Raw genomic sequence first — 26,309 nt, 5'->3', positions numbered from 1 at the left:
TGATTGTGACACCTTGCCTCGGAGAGGAATCAAGGACAATTCCTAAAATTAGCCCGGGGCCTCCACATGCATGCAAACAGACAAGCACATGGGTTCAGAAACCTCACACATGCACCTGAAAAGAAGAAAAGGAAAAGGCTGCAGGGTCATTCTGTCACTGTCTTCTTCCTCTTCTTGGGCTTCTTTCCTTAGCCAGCATCTAGGTCCCCAAAATGTCAATAATACAGAGGTTCCTTATTAGATCACTGCCTTTCCTGGCCTCCCATGTCACAGCCACCTGAACCATGCTGGAGAAAGTCTTCAGGTTCCAGACTCACTCCTCATGGCCCACCTCTCAGACCAGCAAGCTCAGCTAAAAGAGGATCTGGAAAATGCCGTTTGGCCTTCTCAACTCCACAGCAGCCATCGAGTCAGAAGGAAGAGGTGCAGGTGCTGCCTTTGCCATAACAGCAACTGAGGCTCGACTGGCTCGCAGGCTTTCTCTCAGGAACCATTGGGAGGTGAAGTTCTAGGGCTGGAGGAAAGCGTCATAGGAACAGATATCCAGGGTATCAAAGGATTAGAGCTGGTCAGACCTCATCGTCACAGAAAGATGATCTTCCTGCAAACCCTAACAGAAAGCGGCTGCTGTCTGCCCCTTCCAGACCTAGCAGGACTTCAGTCCATTAGCGCACTAGAAGGTATCATGTGTGTTCCCTTCCTTTAACTAATGCAAACTGTTGTAGTTCACCTTCCATGCAGGGTTTCAAAAGGAAACACTGCCCAGGCCTGTCTTCCAGACACTGTCTCCATTGCTTCATGATTGTTGTGCTGACCTGGTGGAGGAAAAGCTCTTCCATTTCTTGGCTTTACTCTTCTTTAACACCAGGATGTGTTTTAGCATCTGTAGCACTCCCAGGATACAGTGAGCTCAGAGGCAACCAAGGCCGTGAGGGTCACTGCGGCTTAGGGCTGTACATGGGGACGTTTGGAGGCAATGTCTTCCTGGGCTTGATCTCAAGGAACATTTGGTTGGGGGGGAGGGGCAGTGCAAGTGGGCAGGAGTAAGAGGGGAATGGAAGAAAGAGGAGGACTGTGCCAGGCAGTCGCGATCCTAGGGAAATTTTTAAAATGAATTTGTCTTGTAATAATGTGTTGACAGATTGGTTACTGGAAAGATATGGAGCCAGAGGACTCCGCAGAAACAGTCAGAACCAGAGGGAATGAGTCATTTGTCATGTTGACTGGATTGGAAGGCCACACACTCTATCACCTCACAGTCAGGGCTTACAATGGAGCGGGATATGGGCCACCCAGCGGGGAAGTGAGTGCCACCACCAAGAGACACCGTAAGTGACCTGGGCTTTTGTTTGTTTGAAAGCCACGTGATCAGAAGCCGTGGGAGGTGCATAATAAGCGGAGTCACAAGGAGTCTTGCTTCAGTGCTCAGATCTGAATTCCAAAACCAGCTCAAAAAAAAATTTTGCATTCACAGTTTGTAAAGGTTATCATCCTGTGAAACAAGGCTAAGCGATTTTGACACAGAAGGGAGATAAAAGGATTCAAGTTCAAAAGCTCAGCGGAGTAGCTATTAAAATGACACTCCTGGAGCAAAACCCTCCTTATCTGATTCCAGCTGGAGGGAAGCCTGTGGCAGTAGCCAACTACCAGGCCCACGGAAATCCTCCAAACTGAAATGAAATGCATTTGGGCGGGTCAGCTCATGCTTACTTTCCCTTTCTTTCTTTCTTTCTTTCTTTCTTTCTTTCTTTCTTTCTTTCTTTCTTTCCTTCTTTCTTTCTTTCTTTTTTATCTTTCAGCCCCTAGTGAACCACCTGGCAACCTCAGGTGGGAGCAGCAAGGTTCTCAGGTTTCCCTGGGCTGGGAGCCAGTCAGACCCTTAGCCAACGAGTCTGAAGTCATTGGTTATAAGGTTAGTGTCTTTCATTCTTACAACAATGCACATCTCGGGACTGTGACCGTTAGGGTGGACTGAGAATGGCACATCAAGAATCCTCTGAAAAGCCTTTTGCTTTCTTAACAGCCCTTTCTTCTTCATAGATGTGGGTTTTTTGAAGCATGACTAGATGTTGACCCTTTTTTCTTCTCACCTCAGCCTCCATTTTCTCACCCATCTCTTTCTCCTTGATCCTCTCTACCCCCTGGTAGACCAGTAGTTCTCAGTCTTCCTAATGCTGCAACTCTTTAAGACCATTCCTCATGTTGTTCCCAACTGTAAGACTGTTTCCACTGACACTTCATAACTGTAATTTTGCTACTATTATGAATCATAATGTAAATTTTTGATATTCAGGATTTCTGATATGAGACTCCTATAAAAGGGTCATTTGACCCTCAAAGAGGTTGGGACCCACAAATTGAGAACCATTACCCTAGACACTTTACTTCTAGTTCATTCTCATATATACATGCATGGTTTTGTATTTTGTGTAGAAGAACCTATGACACACAAATGGGAAAAAAATGTGGTATTTGTCTTTCTGCAATTGGCTTAACTTGCCTAACATGATTTATCCCAGTGGTATGCAGTGTCCTGCAAACAACATAAAGAAAATTCCATGCATCTGTTTTTCTTATCCATTACTCTGTTGTTGAACACCTCAACTGGTTCCACAATTTAATTATCATAGATAGTACTGGAGTCATCACCAATGTGTCTCAGCTAAGAGACATCCTTTCGGTACATAGGTATCATGAAACTGGGTGGTGTGGACCATCTTTTCATCATATTGATATCATATGTCCATGTCTTAATGAGTGCTTTCCTGTGGTGTGGGAGGCAGCAGTCAAACTCAGCTCCAAATCCAGAAGACATATGAACGAAAATGGTAGAAAAAAAAGCAACAGTATCCTGAATTCAGGATGAAAGCAATTCATGTGACACAGCCCTGTGGCACATGGTGCTAAGTGGAGGACCCTGGCCTATTCTTCCAGGAAACTTTGTTGGCAGATGAGAAAGCCTGGACCTCTAAGGCTCAATCGGATGATTTTCTGTTAAAATACAAAAATAAACAGAAAAATACAGTGCAGGGGCCAGCACATTAAATAGGAAGAAGTCCATGGAGAGAGCAGCAAGCTACAAAAGGCACATTCCACGCATATCTTGCCTTGGGTTTATAGGAGATCTGGGCGTGAAAACCTCTATGCAGACTGACAAACAATTTTGTTTAAAAATATATGTGGCCTATGGGTTGATGTGTCCTAATTTCTAACTTTTGTTCCAGATCATCAGAGTTTTTTAATATTAAACTCTGTGTAGAATTACCAGTTGAATATTATTTATAGTAGGTTTGACAGTGTTTTTTTAATGACAGTACTTAGGATGAAAACAATTATGAAATTGTTTTTCTCTCAGAAATAGTGGCGTAGTATTTCCTGCATAAAGTAGTAAAAGTCTAAGACTTACCACAGACACAGCTACAAATGGAACACACACCCGTGTATATGCACGGATGGGTGTGTGTAATGGTATTTTCCCCATGTATTCTGGCTCCACTCTCATTTCTGTGAGTGCTACACAATACCCAACAGAAGCAACGTAGAGAAGAAAGAGAGTCCGGAGCTTACGACTGCTGTATAAGAGAGGTCAAAGCAGGAACTTGAAGCATCGCATCCACAGTAAAGAGCAGAGAAAAATTAATGTGTGGATCCTTGCTTGCTTTCTCTCGGGTACATTCCTTTCTATTTTATTTCCAAGACAGGAATCCCTGCCTAAAGAATGGTACAATCCACATTGGTTACACCTTTCAACATCAATTAACAACCAAGAAGACCCCCCATCCACATGTCCACAGGTTGACTTGAACTTGATAATTACTTATTGAGACTCCCTTTCCAGGTGATTCCGGGTTGTGTCAAATTAGCAATTAAATCAACCAGCATGCCCAGCGACACTCTGACCTCTTTGCGGTCATTTCAACCCCATGTCTGTGTTTGCCCCACCCCCATACTCTATATGCCATGACTGATTTCCCAATGATGTGGAGCACCTTGAAGGCAAGGACACGCACCTTCAACACCCTTAAAAGAGGTGAAAAAATTCATTAATTTCAACCCAGCCAGGAGTATTTCATGTAATTATTCATCTGTGGGTTTTATTAAACATGTGTCCTTTTTTTTAGCATAACTTTCCCATGTGTTGTGTTATGACAGACAAAGATCATTGGCTTCTAAGTCAGACAGACGTTAGTTCAAATCTTACTTGGCATAATTTTGAATAATTTTCTTAATGTTCCTGAATTTCATTTTCTTCAGTTAAAACTGGTAAAAAAGAATGACATGAGCAATATTTATGCTACAGTATTATCTTAAGGATTAGATAATTTGTATAAAATAAATTGATGTTTGAGAAGCATATATTGAAAAATAGATGCTATTTTTTTTAATTGGAGAAGACTAGGTGAAAACTGTTAAGTGTATCAACAAAGGAACCAAACAGTTCCTGTTTCTCTTAGGGAAGATCACTCTCATCACGCTGTAGTACCCTGTTGCTGGGGAGGAGCCTTCAGCATAGCTCATCTTAGTCCTAGAAATGCATGAAAACAGGAGCACATATTGCGAGATGTTTCCCTTTCATTTTCTTGAAGCACTTCCACACCCTTAAATCTCTGAAGAGAAAAACAGATTTGGATAAAGGAAGCTACCTGCCACAGGGAGTCAGCCGTCATGCAAATTTTTTGGTTTTATGCTCTTTAGAACCTCTGCCAACAAGGCAACACTCAGGGGAACCGTGAACTCAAAGGGCCCCTAGATAAGAAGGCTTCAGAAGGCTTCACACTACACAGCGGGTTCAGTGCGGGGTTCTCCTGACACAGGCACCACCCAACAGGACTGTGGCTGGAAACAATAACTGAGAACATAAACAAAGAGCTGTAACTCAGGGAACAAATGTGTTGAAGAAGACTGACAGGTAACATGACGCAGTCTAGGCCAGGGTCTCCTCCGTACAATGGTCAGACATCTGCAGACACTCAGGGAGATTGGGGAGCAGTACCTTCCCTGTGATTCCAGCTGTGTTCCAGAAAGCCTGTGGCCAGGCCAAGAGTGATGCCAGTGCCTTGACACTCCACCTCCCCATAAGCATGAAAGATCTACAAAGTAGGACAGAGCACACTAGACATTTTTCTTTCCACAAGGTCAGGTAAGGCCATCCTAATCTACTAAAACAGAATTTCCTTCTGGTATCTTTGGAAAATCCAATTGGTATTCAAGGAAACTGAGGGGAGGGGGAGTGTTTTTCTCCTTGCACAAAGGTCCTCCTTCCTCTCCAGAGAGAGTTCCCACTCAGAGAACACTCAGGCCACTTGAATGAATTCAGGGCAAGAGCCTCAGGCCACGAACCAGGAGACAAACATGTACTACTTCCAGTCTACACCCAGAAAGAATCTTCTTCTAGGTTAAAATCCTCCTTATTTCTGTCTCTATCATCCAACCTGATTCATCACTAGGAAGAATAGGCATTAATTAGGCGCAAAGTTTACTAATTTTCAAATGGCCCATCAATATACATGGAAACTTTCCCTTACTTTTACAATTTAGTTATAAGCTGAGGCATTCTCCCATCTGACAGTTATGTAGCCCAAGAGTTATTTCACATCTGATGAAACTGGAACACTCACGTCCATACTTCTCCATTTCTTCAGTTTATGAGTCAATGGACACAACATCCTATGGCTTTGAATCCTGACATTCTTATAGTCTTTCATTCATTCTTTACCTCTTCTCTGTTTAACAGTTTAAAGACTCATAAATTGGTATGCTTACTTAGGTATAGTACATAATGTCATTATGCCATCTACATTTGATTATATTCAACATTGCTTATGATAAACTTTCTTTTTAAAACATGAAATAGAAATAACTCAAGCATGTATATAGAGACATTTGAAGAAATGTTGGGGATCTGGGTGTACTACTTAGTTTCCTATTGTGTTTTTTGTTTGTTTGTTTGTTTGTTGCTTGTTTTGTTTTATTCATTTTGAATCCAAAATGTAGCCCTCTCCCACCTCTCCTTCTGGTCCCATCCTCCCTCCCTCCTACTTCTATCCCTCTCTCATATTCCTCAGAAAAAAAAAAGCTACCCCTACCTACCCACCCCAGCACATCAAGTCACATCAGGACTGAGCACATCTTCTTCTGCTGTGGCTTGGCAAGGCAGCTCTGCTAGGGGGAATTGATCAAAAGCAGGTAACAGAGTCTATGTCACGATTAGCCCCTACTCCCCTTACTAGGCGATCCCTACGAGGACTGAGCTGCCCATCAGCTATATCTGTGTATGGGTCTAAGTCCAGTCCATGCACAGTCCTTGGTTGGTGCTTCAGTCTCCACAGGCCCTCCTGGGCCCTGGTTAGTTGGCTCTCTTGGCCTTCTTGTAGAGCTCCTGTCCCTTCTGTGTCCCTCGATCCTTCTCTACACTCTTCCATAAGACTTTTTGTGGTCCACCCAATGTTTGGTTGTGGGTCTCTGCATCTGTTTCCATCATGTGCTGGGTGGAGCCACTCAGAGGACAACTATGCTAGCACCCATCTGCAAGTATACCAGAGTATCATTAATCATGTCAAGGGCTGGCTGTCTCCCACAGGGTAAATCTCAGGTTGAATCTGTCATTGGCTCAACATTTACTCAATCTCTGCTCTATTTTTATTCCTGTACATTTTTAGGCAAGGTAAATTTTTGCGGGTGGATTGGTGTTCCCCTCCCTCCACTAGGTGTCATTTTCAGTCTCCATGACCATTGCTACTAGGATTCTCAGCTAGAGTCAACCCCATATTCTCTCAAGAATCTACCATGTAATAGGTCTCCAGCTTGTCACAGAAGTGCCCCCCCAACCCACAATTTCTCTTCTTTCTGTAAGCCCTTTGTCCTCCTGTGACCGCCCACACCCTGTTCTCCCCAGTTCTGATCTCCACCCTTATTTCTCTCCTTGCTATGTCTCCTACCCTGTTCCCACTCTTCAATAGCTTCTACTGTCTAGTCTGTTTCCCCTTCTGAGTGAGGCTTAAACATTCTCCTTTGTTTAAGGTCCTCCTTGTTACTTACCTTCTTTGGGTTTGTGAATTGTAGCGTGGCTATCAGGTACTATATGGCTGTGTGGATAATATCTGCTTCTAAGTGAGTATATAGCATGCATGTCTTTTGGGGTATGGGTTACCTGACTCAGGATGATCTTTTCTAGTTCCATCAAATGGCCTGAAAATTTCAAGATGTCTTTGTTTTTAATACTTGAGTAATATTCAAGTATGTGAATGTACCACAATTTCTTTATGTTGAGGGACATATGGGTTGTTTCCAGATTCTGGCTATTGCCAATAAAGCTGCTTTAAATTTGGTTAAGCAAGTGTCCTTGTGGTATGGTTGAGTATCTTTCAGCTGTATGTCCAGGAGTGGTATACCTGCATCTTGAGGTAGAGCTATTCCCAATTTTCTGAGAAAGCACCAGATTGTTGTGGTTGTACAAGTTTGCACTCCCACTGGCAATGGAGGAGTATTTCCCTTTCTCACATCCTCTTCAGCATGTGCTGTCACTTGAGTTCTTGAGTTTAGCCATTCTGGCTGGTGTAAAATGGAATCTCAGAGTCATTTTGATTTGCATTCCTATGATGACTAAAAACATTGACCATTTCTTTAAGTGCTTCTCAGTCATTTGAGATTCCTCTGTTAAGAATTCTGTTCAGCTCTGAACCCCATTTTATTTTATTTTATTTTTTTTAATTTTTTTTATCAGTTACATTTTATTAACTCTGTATCCCAGCCATGTCCCGATCTCTCATTCCCTCCCAGTCCCTCCCTCCCTCATCTCCACCGTGCCCCTTTCCAAGTCCACTGATGGGGGGGACCTCCTCCCCATTCATCTGATCCTGTTTTATCAGGTATCTTCAGGACTGGCTGCAAAGCCCTCCTCTGTGGCCTAACAGGACTGCTCCTCCCTTCGGGGGTGGGGAGGCCAAAGAGCCAGTCATTGAGTTCCTGTTAGAAATAGTCCTTGTTCCCCTCACTTTGGGAAACCAATTGGTTACTGAGCTACCACAGGCTACATCTGAGCGGAGGTTCTAGGTTATATCCATACATGAACCCCATTTTAAATTGGATTATTTGGTTTGTTGTTTAATTTCTTGAGTTCTTTATGTATTTTGGTTATTAGCCCTCTGTCAGGTATACAGTTGGTAAAGACCTTTTCCCCAACTGTAGACTGCCATTTTGTTCTATTGACAGTGTTCTTTTTACAGACATGTTTCAGGTTCATGGGGTCCCATTTATTATTTGTTAATCTTAGAAGCTGGGCTGTTGATGTTCTGTTAAGGAAGTTGTCTCTTGTACCAATAAGTTCAGGGCTCATCTCCACTTTCTCTTTTAATAGATTTAGTGTTTCTTGGACCCAGAATCTAGTTTCCTGTTGTAATAATGATTATGATCAAAAGCATCTTGCTGAGAAAAGTACTTGTTTGCCTTACACTTTCACATCATAGTTTATCATTTATGGAAGTTCAGACAAGAAACTTGGAGTCAAGAACTGACCCAGATCCACAGAAATATGCTATGTTCCTTGTGGTTTTCCAAGCTCCCTTGTTTGTACCATCCAGGACCACCTGCTCAGGGATGGCACTGTACACAGTGGGATGGATGGGCCTTCTCCTACCAACTCTCAATCAAGGAAATGCCCTCATAGACTTGCCTATGGGTCACTCTGACAGAGTCACCCACTCAATTGAGGTTCTCTCCTCAGCTATAACCTGTGTCAAGTTGACAAAAGAAAAAAAGAAAAAAACAGGTACAGTGTGTGAGAAAGGAGGACATTCCCACCAATGTCTGAAAGTTGCTCATTGGGAAGCACTGACGTTCAAAGTCCTTTCAGCTACCCTACAGCCAATTGTCCTTATACTTTCAAACATCTATACAAACAATTTTTGGGGGGGAGTGTATTTGCTTTTTGAGGCAGAATAGGAGTACCAGGCCAGCAAAATGGTTTGGTAGGAAAGAGGCTTGTGGCCAATCTTGTCTCCCCAGTTTTATCAGTAAGACCTACATGGCAGAAGGAAAGAAGCAACTTCTACAGGTTGAATCTGAGCTCTACACATCTACCATATATGTGTACACACACATGTAGACAATAAATAAATAAATGTAATCATTTTTAAGATATAGCAATACTAAGGAAAATGTTATTACAATCATTTTTTGGATAATCTAACATTTTTTGAATAGAATTTGAAACTCAGCTTGACATTACAGACAACTTCTTTTATGAATAAAGATAGCTGTCAGTATAACTGACAATCTAGAAATGCCCTGATGCCTCAAGAACTCCCCGGCCTCCTTAGTGTCAGTAACTGTATTTGCCATGTCTTTATAACTCTTTAGTCTTTTTTTTTTCTTATTTATCTTTCTCCATCAGCGTTTTCAACTGGGCTAAGTTGCTCTGAAGTACTGAATATACCATTAGTTAGTTAAAGCTCTTTACTGTGTTACTTCTTTGTACATATTGATAAGAGCCACATTTAATATTGATAAGAGCCACATTTAATATCAAACTCTTTCTGCAACTATTAATTGGCTGTTATTATAGTTCTGCTATTTCTGCCTTCTGTTCCTAGATCTCAACTGATCCACAGCTTTCCTCCACCTCTGTATTTCACAGCAGCGTGAGGTGTGCAATGCTGGTCCATGGTTTTCCTCCACCTCTGTGTTTTATAGCAGTGTGAGATTTGCATTCCTGGTCCACAGTTTTCCTCCACCTCTGCATTCCATAGCACTGTGAGGTATACATTCCTGGTCCACACTTTTCCTCCACCCCTGTGTTTTATAGCAATGTGAGGTATGCATTTCTGGCTGCACTTTTCCTTGTCACAGAAATTGTAATTTATTGAACCACATTAACAATGTCTTCTGAAATCCTCACTCATCTGCCAGTCCTCAGCAATTTACACACATCTCCATTCTCATCAGTTTACTTTCCAGTTACCACATGTAGATGATAGGATTATAATTTATGACTGTGCTGAAGATAAAAATCATAATCTTAAATTCTCATATACTTGTGATTTTACGCCTAAAGAAACTGCTGTAGCCATAATACAGGAGTCACCAAATCTAAGCACTCATTCTATGTGTTGCTGTGTCACCAAACATTTCCCACTACAGTACACTCTACCCTTGGTTGTACTGTGAATTTGTGTCTGACATTACAGTGTGTCAGAAAGGTAGGCCCCTATTCTCTGATGGATATTCAAGAATGGGGCTGTGTCAAGTAAGGTAGAAATGTGCACATCATTTGCATGTCTCTTCAAACTATAACACCTTTTCCAGAAAGGATTTAAGTACATATAATTATGGAGTATTAGATACTCAGTCACTTTCCTATAGACTCGGAATAAATTCAGATACAAAAATGGACGCAATATATGTTACCAAAGAGAAGGAAATGATCATGTCACTTCACACATCAACATATAAAACATTGCTTTAGATATGGTAGCATATGACTTGATTCCAGAACTTGGAGGAAGAGGCCTGAAGATCTCTGTGAGGTCAAGACTTCCTTGGTTTATATGAGTCACAGGACAGCAATGGCTAAATAGTGAGACCCTGTTTCAAAAGACAAGACAATCACAAAATGCTGCTTTGGCAGTTGAGAGATGACTTAGTAAAGTACCACACAGGAATATAGACCTCAGATTCTGAGAGTCCAAAGAAAAAGCCAGGCAACTGAGAAGGTGTGGATAAGAGTATCCCTGAGCCTTGCTGGTCAGCCAGCCTGTCTGAATATGTGAGCCTGTGATCCTGCTGAATTATTGTGTCTCAAAAAATGGCTAGATAGCTCTTGAGAAATAACACCCCAGGTTGGCTTGTAAGTTCTGCACTCACATACACATGAACACCCACACTTCCCACCCAACCCCACCCAAAATTCTGCTTTTCTGGGGTTTCTTTTGTTGCATGCAAAGTTCAAGTCCAATACATGTTTTCTATAAAAATGTGTGTGTGTGTATGTATGTATGTATGTATGATTTATCTTGCTTCAAGAACATGAAATTTAAAACATGTCCCATTGGTAGTAATAGGAGTGACTTTTCCCTATTATCTTGTATGCACCAGGTCCCATGCTCCATTTCTGTCATGGGCTCTTGCCTGTTTAACTCTCCTAACAAAATCATGAAATGGGAGGTATTATTTCTACAAACAAAAGAGTGGATTTGGGTTGGGAAAGGTCAGCAATTTACCCAGTCAGGTAGGCTGGAAGATTTTGGTTTGGTTTCATAGAAGATTGTTTTGAATGCATATTTGCATAATGACCAAGCTGCTGCTATTCCCATTAGGCAAAGCAATCATAACACCAATAATTATGAGAATGCATAAAAATAATGAAAATGAATAAAAATGCACTTAATATATCTTAACTGCTGCTGTCAGCTCTTATATACCTCCTGCCCATTATAATAGACTATTACTGGAGGAAAAAGCACAAGAAAAGCATAGCACAGTGAGTAGTTAGAAAGTAATCAATGAACTAACCTAATAAAATTTCAGTCTTAATTAGCCACAACCTTTTCTAAAGGATCTCACTGCCTCTGTAGCCTCCGTTGTGTGATAAACATGATGATACTGTGTCCACATTTGTGGTCTGTTCTTCATATAAGTATGTTTAATTATGCATTTGTGAACACGTACCAAAATAACTCTGCAACCCACTGTCATCCAAACAAAGTTCATCAGTACACAAACCTCTGCCGAAATAAAAAACGAGTACAATTTTGGGTCTGTTTGTCATTTACTAGATTGAGGGCTTTATTTTAAATGCTTAGCAATTTTCTCCTTACACTTTTCCATTCCAGCAGCTTCGCCATTGTGTACATCTTTGTGTCTCCGAGAGTGTGTTGTGTTACAGTAGAAGATGCCCTCAATTGCACTGTTGAGTGTGTCACTGCTATTAGAGGGCCTGCAGTGAACACATGGAGAATGGTTCTTATTCTCGGATTCGACGTGCAGGCTTCAGCTTTTACTCCTGACTTCCTATTACCGACTTTTCTAATCTCATTTCTCTTGTTTTTCATGTGTTCTGTTTATTGCATGACTACCATGGTTTCTTATTGAAGAGGTTTGGGATAGGTTTTTTTTTTTTTTGTTTTTTTTTTCTCTCTCTCTCATTTCTAATCTTCTCTTAGATCTGGAAATCTCCATCTGGTGAACTGTGTATTTATGTTTAGATTTTTGATGGAGCCTTACACTGTAGCTCAGGATGGCCTTGAACGAAGGACAGCCTTTCTGCCTCACACTCTCAAGGATACTCAGATTCCTGCTGCAAACCAACATGTGTGCTTCCAACTTATCTTCCCACACTCAGCTTAGGCACTTTCTCCTCCTTTGAGTTCCAGACAGATGACATTCTCTTCCTGTATTGCCTCTGTCCCTATCAACACGTCTGTCATGGTGTGTCACCCTTGCAACACTGCTTATGCATCTAAGCAGAGGAGCCCCGTGCCCAGCTCAGAGTGTGCTGTGTAGTAGGCAAAGAGCGTGTGCAGTGCCAACGGAATAACAAATCATTCAAGCCTCTGTTGTCGCTCACAGGTTTTTTATAGGCAAGAGGGTCACAGCAAAGGTCAAGTTATTGAAACACAGAAGCCTCAAGCTGTCGTGCCTCTCCCTGAGGCCGGAGTCTACATTATTGAAGTCCGAGCATACGGTGAAGGAGGGGATGGAACACCTAGCTCCCAAATCAGGGTACCTTCATATTCAGGTAAGTCTGACATGGCAGGCTCAATTTCATGGACTTCACTGATGCTGGAGGTCCTAAATCTTCTCAACATTGAAGGATAAATGGCATTTTATCCTTCAATGGAAGGATAATGGAATTTTTTGAGGCATTTTTTCCTCTCTGCATTTCATGCCACTCTGTAATTAGCATGAATGACACCTATAATACAGAAAGCAGGCAATGTTTTTATCGGGATGTACTTTTTATAAAATTCTTTGCCTAACCTGAGATAAGTAGTAACTAGCCCCTGTGTTTTGAAAGTTGTGTTTAGACTTACAGTATATAAGTTTGACATACTTTCCTCTCTATTAACATGAAATAAAAGTGAGCTTACAAGTAAGGCTTATAAAATTAAAAATTAATATTTATTAATTTCTAAACTAATGACAAATTGTAGTTATAATTTTTATTATTAGCACTTAATGGTATTGGACAGCAATTCCCAACCTCAAAGAACATGCCTGATGATGCTGTAGAAGGCACTGTAAGTGGCTTACCGTATTAATACACTCATCACAGACAGTCAGGCAGAGGCACTGTTCATGACTCTATTTTGATGCCCCAAAATGAGATTGATAACAAACACAGCTGAGGAAAGGATAACACTGAACTTTGAGGAAAAGCTCTTGACACAGTACTTGATTAATCCAAATTCCTGAATGAAAGTTTACAGAACTACAGAGCACAATTGACAAGAGCCCATGCACCCAGCTCAGCCTCAGTGTCTTTCTTTGAAATGGTCGAATATGAGCAAAATGCAATGAGCAAAATTGTATGTATGCATGCAGTTCCCAGACCGTATATAAAAATAACATTATTTTCAAAAACAAATGCCTTATTTTAGAGGAAAATGGCAGGTCAGATCTCCAGTAATCATCTCAAATCACTGAGGGAAGGTGTAGATTGAGAGATGACATATATATATATATATATATATATATATATATATATATAGAGAGAGAGAGAGAGAGAGAGAGAGAAGAGAGATACACACATATATAGATGAGATATAGAGATATATATAGTTGCATAAATGAAATCAGTAATAGTAAAGCAAAAATGATAAAAATTCTAGAGATCTGGGTAAATTCTATTCTTACTAATCTTTTTTTGTACAACAAATGCTACCTTAAAATGAATTTAAAAATCTGGCTCTGGTGGCTCATACTTTTAATCCCAGCACTCAGGAGAAAGAAACAAGCAGATCCCTGAGTTCAAGGCCATCCTGCTCTACAAAGCAAGTTCCAGGACAGCCGAGACTACACAGAGAAATCCTGTCTTGAAAAACAACAAAACATAAAATGAAAAGACATTCCAAGATGTGGAAAATCTGGCTTTCTCACATGTGCAGATGAAGATATCTAAGAACTCATATACCTTGAGGTCACACATAAACCTCATGCATTTTATGCTTCATTTTAATAAAAGTACAGTTTTAAGGGGGGAAATGGTATCAATGTCTTCACATTGATTAATTGGCAATTAAGCCATTCATGTGAGGTGCTGAACTTTCAAGAGCAGCTTGAGGGACAAGAAAGTTTTCTTCCTTGCCATGTTGCCAAACTTCTAATAGCAACATAGCAAAACTTTGCTGACCCATCGTCCTGTGCCTGATATAGTGCAAGATGTTTTCTGTTTTAGCTCATTCCACTCTGTGTGTGTGTGTGTGTGTGTGTGTGTGTGTGTGTGTGTGTGTGCTTTTGGATATGTGAGATGTCTGTATGTGTGCTTCTGTGTGTCTGTGTGTGTATATATGTATATGTGTGTGTCAATGTTTGTTTCTTTCTGTGTGTGTGTGTGTGCTTGTGGCTATGTGGGTGTGTCTCTGTGTGTGCTTCTGTGTGCCTATGTGTGTTTCTGTGTGTACATATGTGTGTTAATGTGTGTATATCTCTGTGTGCATATGTGTCTGTGTTTCTGTGTGTGTGCGTGTGTTTATGTGTGTGTACGCGCACTCACACATGTGGAGGCCAAACGTTGGTATTTAGTGTCTTCCTCTATCACTCTCTGTCCTGGTGTTTTATCCCTGTGAAGAGACACAATGACCTCAAAAACTCTTATAAAAGAAATCGTTAAATTGGGGCTGGCTTATAGTCAGAGGTTTAGTCCATTGTCATCAAGGCGGGAACATGATGGCATGCAGGAGTACTGGAAAAGTTGAGAGTTTTACGTCCAAGTCTATAGGTAGTAGAAAGAAAAACACACACACACACACACACACACACACACACACACTGGGTCTGGCCTGGCCCCTTACAACATCGAAGTCCACCCCCCCCATAAGACTACACCTATTCCAACAAGGCCACACCTCCTAATCCTTTGAAATAGTGCCATTCAGTCGTGACCAAGCATTCAAATCTATAAGCCTATGGGAGCCATTCTTATTCAAACCACCATGATCTCCAACTTTGAATTTCTTGTATGTATATGAAGTTTTTATCAAACCAGCCCTCATTCCCCCTTTTACAACTCCTTCCTTAGCCCATTCTACCTCCACTTTTCCACCCCAACTTTAAGTGCTCTTTTTAAAACTGTCTGAGTCCGCTTAGTGTTGCAAGAACTGTAATAGGGGAAGGTATATCAGGGGCCATGCCCCTGAAGAGAATTGACTCTCCCTTGTCCAGCAGCAATCATTGCAGAAGGGGGGGCGGGGCATGCAGAGAAAGGATAACAGAGCCAAACTGGGAATAACTATGGGAAAACAATGTATTCCAGACATGAGAGCCCTGTTGCTCATATGAACCCCAGCTTTCTTTTGAAGATAGGGTCTCTCACTTAGAGTTTGCTAGAGTAGCCAGAGTGAATCAGAAGGTCCCTCGGGGTTCTTGATGTGGTATCTACTACCTCCACCTCTGAAGCCCCACAGATCTGAACTCACAGGTATACCCCACCAAGCCCAGCTTCTTGTAAGTGTGCTACAGATATGACCTTAGTAACTCACGCTTGTGTCTCTATTACTGACCCACTGGGCTATTTCTCCAGTGAATACAATGTCTTTTGAATTAGGGATTTTATTATGCTGAGTCTCAGAGGTTCCTTTTCACTCAAACACAGGTTCTGTTGAGTCATTTGAATAAGATCACCCACAAGTTTGGAAGTACTTATACAGATTTTGATTGTCCCATTTATATATTAATTAACTTGTGATATCCATGAAAAATACCAACTTTTATGTCATAGCTAATAGCAGTTGGGCAGTTAAAACTTCCTAAATTCCAGTAAAGTGAAATCTCAGAGTTTTACCTAACTTAGCCCCATAAAACCCAACTGAGGCTTTGTTTCATTCTTATATTGTCAAAAACAATTCAGGATCACCCATGGATGATTTTGTGTGTGTGTGTGTGTGTGTGTGTGTGTGTGTGTGTGTGTGTCAGACTACCCTAATCATAACCATATCTCTGGTTCCCATTAAAAACCATCATTTTAGTTTAAAAAAAAAGAAAAGAAAAGAAAAAAGAAATTTAAAAGACTAACTTGGGTGAAACAAGAGGCACAGCTTCACAGCTGAGGTGGATCTGAACCCAGAGTGCTCCTGGCTGTGTTTCGATAACATATCTAGTTAACGGGTTGATTTAAACTTGAGAGGTAGCCTGTACTCGGCATCATTAAAGACTCCTGCCCAGGGTCATCCTGTACATACAGTTAACGCAGCCACCTCCTCACAAATGGAAGGTGGTCTGGGTATGCTTTGCTTCTTTCAGCCCATGCTACTCCAGTGAGGCCTGTCATCTAACTAACCGTTGTCATCATAACTCTGATGTGGCCGTGCACTTTACAATCAGTACATATTTGCACAAGATTAAATTACTCAAAGTGCTCCAATATTCTAATGACATTTGCTATTGCATTAGTGATAAAAATTGACTAAAGGAATAAAAAAAAAAAGAAGACTAATCATTCTGCATGTGCATGGATTTTGTGGATGTTTGCACATATGGTTTATCAGCAGAATTATTCTTTATCTCTGAAGTATGTGAGAAATAAATTTAAACTCCATATCTCTAACAACAACAAAAAAACTATCCATTTGATGTCCTTGGACTCATCTAACCAATGTAGAAAATTTGACAGATTTTGGTAATTTTTTTTAATCTTTATTCTTAAGGTTAAACACGGAGTCAGGCACTGTGATGACTTTTGTCAATTAAACATAATCCAGAACCCCTTGAAAAAAATAGCCCTAATGAAGAATTGTCCAGATCAGGTTGTTCTATAGGCATTTCTTTGGGAGACTGTCATGATAAGACATAATGATAAGGAAAGTCCCATACTCTAGGCAGGGGAGCCTGGACTCCATAGGTGTGGGAAGACGCCGCGGTAGCACCTCTCTGTGCTCTTAACCTTGAATGTGGTACAACTAGTTATTTCAAGCTCCTACCACTTTGGTTTCTCTGCAAGAGTAAACTGTGATGTAGACTCATGAGCTAAAGCAAACCCTTTCTCCCCTAATTTTCCTTTTGTCAGTTATCTCCTCACAGCACCAAGAAAGGGAACTAAGCGACTGCTGTGAGAGACACAGTTCCAGGGGGCATCTGGACCTACAAACCTCCAGCTCAGTGCTTCAGTCTCGTCTATCATCTCTCCGTTTCTTTACCTTCTTTATTTCTAGGTTATAATATAGTAACATTTCTCCCTTGCCTTTCTTCCCTCCAAACCCTCCCATATACTCCTCCTTATGCTCCTTCAAGTTCATGGGCTCTTTTTTCACTAATTGTTAGGCAGTACTTTTTCCTTTCTACATCAGGAGGACCATGCTATTTACCACATAGGAATGTTACAAGGATCAAGAAAGATAGTATGTATTAGTGGTTTATTACCATGCTTGGTATAGAGGAAGCGGTTACATCAATTGCTCTGATGTTTCATATGTCTAGCCTGAAGAACCATTCTGAAGTTACTGTCTAAAAATGCCTTTTCATTTATGGGCACTCGATGTTTTCAAAGTACTTTAGACCAATCAACTCAGACCAGTTCAGTTAATTTAACTGCATATGATGATTTGATCTCAGAGAAGAACTTCTAAGTGTAAGAATGATAGATGCAAGTTTGCCGATTCATACAGACTTTGGTAAGAGGATATAGAATTAAACTTGCTCAGCTGAAATAATCAAACACCCATGAATATAGTAAATAAGATATTTTATCACATTTCATATATGTAATATTATGAATTCATGTCACATCACACTTTTACTAATTATTTTTTCCATTCTTGCTCTACAACAATAATTTTATTTCCATCCATTGACCTTAAAATACATCCTAGTTGGGCACCAGTGGAAATCACCCATTCTCATTGTTAGACTTGTTTGTTAGAAACGGATTAGCTTTTTAGTACATTTTGCAGATAGACTTCTACTTCCTTGTGAAGGCAGAGACCCCAGAAAATGCCTTATTTCATAGCAGAACCATGCCATGGGACAGAGGACCAATTTCAACCCATCACTCCTAAGAGCGTTTCTTGCCACGTGGCTTCATTGGAGGCTTCTCTTTCGTTCACAGGTGGGAAAATCACAAGCGCTCAGTCAACCCTACACTCTCTCTCCAAGTGGTCCTCAGTAACACTGCTCTTGGCTTTGATGCTTCCTTCCAGTTCGTGGTGAAAGCTGCTCATGCAGTTTGCTTTTCTTTGCTTTAGCTTGAGAAAGCGGCAGCAGACAGAGCGCAGAATGAGTGGAGACCCAGGGTCCTGAGGAAAGCTTTGACACATGGGACTACAGATGATGCACTCTCAGGAGTTTGGGGGGAGAATACGAGTTACCCATCAGGTTTCTCTTTGGATTTTGTAAATGGAGAGGACAGTTCTTGGTCCAATAAAAATATGCAGATTGTATGTAATGAAATTTTGTAAGCAAAGGTAATTTCTGTCAGATGTATTCTTAATTTTTTTTAATATGTTGGAATTTGATTTTCTACTTGATGACTCTGAGTGTCATCCAATTGTTACCAATGTGGTCTCTATAGCCTGCTCAAAAACAAATACAAATCTGAGAAGGAAACATGTTCTCAAGACTCTGAGTCTAGTGTTTTCCAATCTTTCCATCAGATCACGGCTTCAATACCAAACCAGCAGGAAATATGAGGAAATACTTCCGTTATTGGGATAGGGTAAATCCATAAAAGAATCCTCAAAAACTCTTGTATGACTGAATAGAAAAATAGCAAGATTTGTCAATAGGCCATTCTACATGTGCCCATAGAGTAAGGTATTAAGGTAGAGAATTTACATTAGTGGAAGTTAAATAGAAAGTGAGTCCAAACTGAGTTATTGTTTCCCACTGAGTAACATGTGGCCTAACAGCAAATACAGTCCATGTTTAATGTCAAAAGACAGTTTAAAGTCACAAAATTAGTGAGTACTGAAAACTGCGATGGCACAGAGCCACAGGTGCTAACAGAAAAGTACAAAGGACATGGGGCAGGGATGCCCCATTTCTCTACCTGCTGTCAAGATAGACATGAAAGTGAGTGCAAGGCTTTCTTCTACTTGCAAATCATTATGAGGACAAGGAAAATTGGTGGAAGAAGTAATGAAACAAATGATTAAAACAAAGAAAAATCTGAGGTTTTAGACACTGCTTTACATCATAGGCCATTTACAAATGCTTCCCAACTACTGTATTAAGGAGGTTCTGTTAGGTTCAGTGATGTTCTTAAAACTGAGTTGTGAGAACATGTGCTACCACGGGATTCAGCTAGTCTAGCCAAAGTCTGCATTGCTGGGTTCTATAGAATTGTCAGAGACAATCCCCATTGACTAATTCAAGGAGTCATATTCAGACTAAGAGACAGTTCACAGAAAAACTAAGTGAGATCATCCCATTTCATGATGTGTGTGTAGTATACACAGCACAAAGAAACACCAAGGTGGACATCACACCCATGGAAGAGTCCAGAAATGGTACTTAGGGCAGCCTTGCTTTCCAGAAAGAACCTGGAGATGCTAGCTAGATGAGCAATGTTCAGATGGGGACAAAGGTAGATTCTAGTGCTTCACCTTTATATGGTCTCAGCCAATTAACTTTACTTGCATCTTTAATAACAAAATGAAAATACTGAGCTTAAGTCAATGATGCTGAGGGGTCTATCCTGAATAGCTTAAAAGAGTTTTCAGAGCACAGTGTAACAATCTGCCAACTATTCATACTCTGTTTGGAGAGAATTGTATCCCAGATAGCTCTAAGTAAAGACGGTCAATATAAAAAGATGGTTTTAGTCAACAGACTGTTACAGTAAATACTAAGACAGTGACTACTCAAGCCTATGAATCATAAAACCACGTGGCCTTTCTCATGTGCCTCCTGGGGAGTAGGAGAGGCTTAAGTTCACCAGTAAGAAGCAAAGATAAACTTCCCCAAATATGGTGTCACTTGCAGGAACAAATCATGCATCTGAAAAATTGTACAATAATATTTTTAAATGAATATGTTTTTCATATTTGGTAAATTGAGACTTTTTTCATTTATTATTGACGTTCTCATTTAGATTTACTGAAGAACCTTAAGAAGCAACTTCTTAACTAAATTCTTCTAAAAAAAAACCCAGTAAAATAAAAATGTCACATCATGGCAACTTCTTATTAATCAATATTCCCAAATTGCTGGGGGATAGTATGTCTCTGCCTGAATATCCACATACAGAACATCTGATGTCATATTCTCACAGAAGTCAGAGATGTGGGGTGTTTTTACTTAACATGCACAAAATATGTATTTTGCATCATGAACCAATTTAAAATAAAACAGGTTTCCACTGTATCTGTATTTCTGTATTCCATATTTGTTATTTTGTAGCGAACAGACAGCGTTCCTGTCAAGGAACGTTATTTGCCAACAACAGTACTGAGAAAGTGTTTTCTCTGGTGAAATTGTAACTACAGTCTTATGTCACTTCAGAGACTGTATTTTTATAATGCCCATTGAACCATAAGAAAACAGCACTCCTTATCACGAGACACTTCATGACAGCAAATGTTTTGCATATGTAACTGAAGGTACTGTGGACTCTGTGTCAAACCATTAAATATATTGTATACAATCTGTATATATACTATATATAATGGTATATATCATGTGGAAGACACAGTAAAATAGTTCTGTGTACTGTTCTTGTAACAATAGACCTTTTTAATAAACAATTCCGTTTTTATTGACTTTTATCTTCTCTCCTGTCACCTACATAAACATCAATATGTCAAGCAGGCCAGAGAATGATTACAATTACAGTAACGGCTTCATGTAGAAATCTCCATAGATATCTGTCCTAATGCCAACCTGAACATTTACAGCTGTGTCAAAGAAAACAAACAAACAAAGTAACACATAGAAATGGGTGAAATTTCGGGTCAAACCCATGAGCTGCTCCTTCTCAAGGCAGAAGACTCTCTGGAATCAGGTGAGGCTGTGCTAAAGGCATTATTTGGCATTCTTGGCTAGAATCGGGCATTCACACTCTGTCCTGAAAACGATTGCCACAGGCATTTATGAACTCTTCTATGCTTTCTTAGCACCATTTATTTGCCTCTGCTTTACCAACAATCGTAGAGTAATTATTTACTTATACACGTGTGTCCACTCTCGGACTCTAGGCTCATGCAAAGGAGAGTACATTACACCCATTTTGAGACTGCCTAACATAATACAGAGTATATAACAAGTGAACAGTAAGTTAGGTGATTGGCTTACGATTACTTGGAGAACAGGCTTCCCACATCTGGATGACTGTCAGCTCACCTGAGATCCTACATTCCTATGCACACTTTCAGTAGCTCAGAAATGAGAGAGATTGTTTTAAAATATTGACAAACACAAAATAGTACAAATCCACTAGGAAGACTTTGGCAATATTTAATAATTTTCTATATAGGTTTTTTTTTCTCTGATGTTACAACAGTGATTAGAGGAAGTAGGATGAGGCAGGGATGGAGGAAGTGGAGGAGGATGGTGGGGAAGAAAAAGAAATTAATACAGAAGAAATAATAGAATTCCAAAAGTAAAGGTTTAAGGTTATAGCTCAACAGATTGTTTGCCTAACATGAACAAGACCCTGAGTTTGATCCCAAGTCTGAAGACAGTGGGAGAAACAAGAATAATAATTACCAGATATTGGAGCTACTAAGGAAAATGCTAATGAAAACTGTACCTTCTGAGCCTAGTGGTTCTATCAATGAAAGAGACACTGAGACAGAAGATATATCAGGAGAGAAGAGGGAAAGAAGGAGGGAGGGGATGGAAGGGAAAGGAAGAGGAGGTATAGGGAGATGCCAAATTATCTCTCTAATATCTTTTTTTGGAATTCAGCATGAATCTAATCAACCTTTCTCATTTTTATTTAAAAAAAAAAAGGCTGGAGGAAAATTAGAAGAAAATTTAATAACACAGGACAGAAACAAGACTAAACTCAAATGCGGAATATTCAACAATAGAATAGATCCACTTTCTTCCGCAAATAAATGCCACACAGAGGTAAAAATGGGAAATAGTTTGCTTTATAGCAAAGAACGACACCTGGCAAATGCAGTATGGGAACCTCTTGGGGTCCTGTTTCAAACACACTGACTGACTACAAGCAAGATGCCTTTGAGAATATGAGGAAATTTTTAATATAAGCTAAGTATTAAATGAGAGGAAAAAATAATAGTCACACTAATAAATTTTAAGTATCAGTTACAGATATATACTAAAGTATGTATGGGTACATATATGTATACATGTGTGTGTGTGAATCAATAAGTAAAATCTTGTACAGAGAGAAATTTTTCAAAAATATACGAAGATGGTCAGATTCTTATGTTGATTTCTCAGTTTGAATAAAGTCATACCAATTACTGAAAAATAAAATTAAACAGGGGACAAAACACCTATATCTGCTCAATCTGGAGCCCCATCAACGACCTCTGTAGAAAGTTGCACATTAGCCTCTCACAGGAGTTTATTGGTGTTTGAAAGATGACTTCACAGTAGCACAGAAGTCCAGCGACAGCCATTTTCTCTGTGACAGAAACGGGCTCGACACCCCTGTTCCCCACCTCTGGCAGCATAGCTGAACCACGTCACAGCCCCACAGGGACTGAGGTGTGGAAACGTTCTCACTAATGGAATGGAATGTATCCAATATGTGTGATCTATCCATGTCCCCAGGCTCCTCAGGGTTTACTTTCTACAGAGCTGTTCAAATGCAAATAATTTCCAAATATTCTAAGGCCAAAGGGAAGTATTTGGGGAGGTACTCTGTGAGTTCACAATGACAGTTTGACACAGGAAGATAAACACTTCTGAGCAATAGCTTCACCTTCCCTGGGTCTCATCTGCTTCCTAAACCATGATGAGATGCCGGTTCACCCTGCTGCCACCAACACAGTGATCCCCCAGATGTTCATGCAAACCTACTGCCTGCGTTAAGCAGCACCATGACATGGAGCTCCAAGCATCACACCATGCCTGTCTCTCTCTGACCAGGAAAGTTCTCAGGCATGAGACAATCATGTTTCCAGTCATAGCGACATGGTCCAAAGCAAAGCCCTGGCTATTTAACCAGTTCCTAGAAGTATTGGTGGATGCAAAAGTCCACAAGACAGTTGCTTGCTGCATAAACACTGAAGAAGAATAGGGCTACGAAGATGTTCCTTTTGCTTTGTCCAAATATGTAGCCTTGCCCACAACGGGCCAGACAGTCTGCAGGTGCACTTCATGGATGTGCGTCCACGCAGTCTCAGAAGAAAGCAAGAAGACTGGGTATGCCTCATCTCGCTTTTCCATTCTCGCCTCCCTCACTTCCGTTTTCCTTTACGCACACTGGCCTGGGACTTCTCGAAAATATGCTTGCTAGAGAATCAGTCTCTAAAATACTTTGAAGGTATCCACAGCCTTTAGAAGAAATGGTTGTGATGACTGACACGAGGATTATACAAACCAAAACTTTATTATCCAGTAGTGCCAGGAGTCAAGGATGGTGAATAAACAGTTATGATGGAAGAGCCTTCCTGATCACATCCCCAATGGCACATGGCAAATATATAACGAATTTGGAAAATCATCATTTTAAACGCCTAATGAAATATTGATTCTGGCAATATTTATCAATGGTTGCTAAGAAAAATCATTACAAGAATGATGAAGAATCTGAGCTTGGATTGCGATTAGAAACTACTTATTAATTTTAGCATTACCAAAAATGGGTCAATCCTACATTATTGACAACCTGTGGCGATACAGTATGAAGTATATAATACTACTGTGAGCACTGATAATTAAAAATAAACCTAATCCTGAGCTTAACCAACCTCTGTCAGTTGCACGAAAAGTGCATCAGAATACACAGGAAATAAAAAATATGCTATGTGAGACCATAAGGGGTTCATTAGCTGTGACACTACCCAATTTATAATAGCTGGGGAGTGGGCAGAAAAGAGCAGATGCTCTCTTTAATATGAACTTTAGAAAAACTGTAAAATACAAGGACCATGGTTGAATTTTAACTCAAATGAAAAATCATTTTATTATTATTATCAATTTATTCACTCTATATCTCAGTTGAAGCCCCCTCTCTCATCTCCTCCTGGTCCCACCCTCCCTTGCTCTTATTCCCCTATCTCTCTCCCCTAGTACACAGATAGGGAAAGTGTTCCTCTCCTACTGTCTGACCCTAGCCTATCAGGTCCCATCAGGACTTCCTGGATCCTCTTCCTCTGTAGGCTAGCTAGGTTGCCCCACCAGGGAGATATGATCAAGGAGCCAGCAACTGAGTTCATGTCAAAGATTGTCTCTACACTAAGGAACTCACGTGGAGACTGAGCTGTCTAGGGACTACATCCGAGAAAAATTCTTAATAAGTATTTCAGATGACCAGGATAAAGAACTAAGTTTACGTTAAAGTAATCATTTTAGGTATAAAAATGGATTGCATTTGGTTTTGAATCAATATTTTAGGAAAAAAAATATAAAATGGTACAATAGAGATTTACTTTAAAGCATAGCTGAGATGGAAGAGGGAGTGGGTAGAAAGGAAGGGAGAGAGGGATGAACAGTTGGTTCAAAAACTAAAATGTTTCAAGGGAGAAGATAGCTGACAGTATAAAATGATGCTAACTGAATCTGTGGGATGTTACATGATTCCAGTTTGATTTGTTTGAAAAATATCACAGGAAGACATTCTTAAATAATTACCAAAGGACACAAATTGGGAAGAAACAAAGTAATCTTTGCTAACATACTTAGAGGGAAGAAAATCAACGTCACTTGAGACAGACTTTCACATTTAAAGTACGGTGCTAGTGTATGTGAGCAGCTCACGAGCTTCCCTTGGGCTTCTATTCCTGCAGAAGCAATCTGCAAAACTTGCAAAGAACCTACAATATAAGAAAACTGAAGTTTCCAGCCCTCCTGAGCACCATTTATTGTCAGGTTTATAAGTCAAATTTTTTATTTTTATACTTACTATTTCTATTTTTACATTGTTTGAGGCAGCTGCATTTTATTATGTAGCCCAGACTGTGCTCAAACTTGAGACATGCTCCTGCCTCGGCCTTTCTAATGCTGTCTGTGCAGTCTCTGCGGGGCTGCTCTTGAACTCTGGGAGGTCTGCCTGCCCTTTTGAAATGTCTCAGAAATGTGTGACTTTTCTTTCTGATATCTCTTTCTTTCAAATGCTGGCCAGAGCCTACGTATGTTTTCTTTAGCACTTTAAATTTTTTTCACTTTCTCTGAAGCTACCACCCATTTTGTCTATGGCTGTTTATCAAACCTTTATGCCTAACTCAAAATGACATGGCTGTCCTTCTCCTCTCTGACCCCTCTCCTTCAGGCAGCTGCTGAAGCTACAGTTTGCCTGCCACGTTTTTTCTTTTAAACCCTAATAAACTTGTCCTCATGCTTCCTTCAGAGTCCATTCTTAAAAAAAAAAAAAAAGATTTATTTATTTATTGAATTTAAACATGAGTGCTGTTTTTCTTGTATGCTTGTATGACAGAAGAAAACATCAGATCCAATTTTAGATGGTTGTGAGCCACCATGTAGTTGCTGGGAATTGAACTCAAGACCTCTGGAAGAACAACCAGTGCCCTTTACCACTGAGCCATTTCTCCAACTCCTTGAATTCATTTGTAAATTCATGTATTAATGAGACTAAGAACCCTGAGAAGATACCCCAATTTTCCTGCTAAATGTGGACCCTTAGTGAGAGGTCCCCAAACTTCTGATAACAGAAAGAATTTTTCTCTGCAGCAGCATGCATGTGCTCATGAAGCCTTCAACTTATCAAAGACCCACCAAAATGCACGTGGCCCTGTGCATGCATCCACAGTGGATGCTATTGGTGTCCTGCTCAGAACACATCTGCAGTGTGGTGTCCTTGCATACACCGCCCTCTAATCCACATTCCGCTGTCAAGGCTGAGAAGTTCACAGTTGGTTCCTTCTTCTGGGACAGAACTTCCGGCCCTACCCACTCTAGACCTCATGTACTGTGAAAGGGTATACAACAGGTAACCCTCTCATAGGACAGAACCTGTGACCGGGCTTCCCGAAGAAAACATTCAAAGCCTGGCCCCAGCTGATTCT

At 40.4% G+C, this 26,309-nt stretch overlaps 1 protein-coding gene across 2 annotated transcripts in view; it reads left to right on the top strand.

Moving 5' to 3' along the window:
* Cntn5 (contactin 5) overlaps positions 1 to 20,891 on the top strand; it is a 1,228,807-nt gene extending 1,207,916 nt beyond the window's left edge. The window contains exons 22-25 of one of the 2 annotated variants that reach the window (XM_060369300.1): positions 1,142 to 1,328; positions 1,800 to 1,912; positions 12,565 to 12,733; positions 18,393 to 20,891. In XM_060369300.1, coding sequence (XP_060225283.1) covers positions 1,142 to 1,328; positions 1,800 to 1,912; positions 12,565 to 12,733; positions 18,393 to 18,397 — 474 coding nt within the window. In that variant the 3' untranslated portion in view covers positions 18,398 to 20,891. Of the gene's footprint in view, positions 1 to 1,141; positions 1,329 to 1,799; positions 1,913 to 12,564; positions 12,734 to 18,256 lie in introns of both variants that reach the window. The other variant, XM_060369297.1, reaches the window with a different exon arrangement.
* The last annotated feature ends 5,418 nt before the right edge of the window (positions 20,892 to 26,309 follow it).

Source organism: Meriones unguiculatus, chromosome 1 (assembly GCF_030254825.1).
Source record: "Meriones unguiculatus strain TT.TT164.6M chromosome 1, Bangor_MerUng_6.1, whole genome shotgun sequence".
Taxonomy (NCBI): Eukaryota; Metazoa; Chordata; class Mammalia; order Rodentia; family Muridae; genus Meriones; species Meriones unguiculatus.
This window is presented reverse-complemented; position numbering and strand designations above follow the sequence as displayed.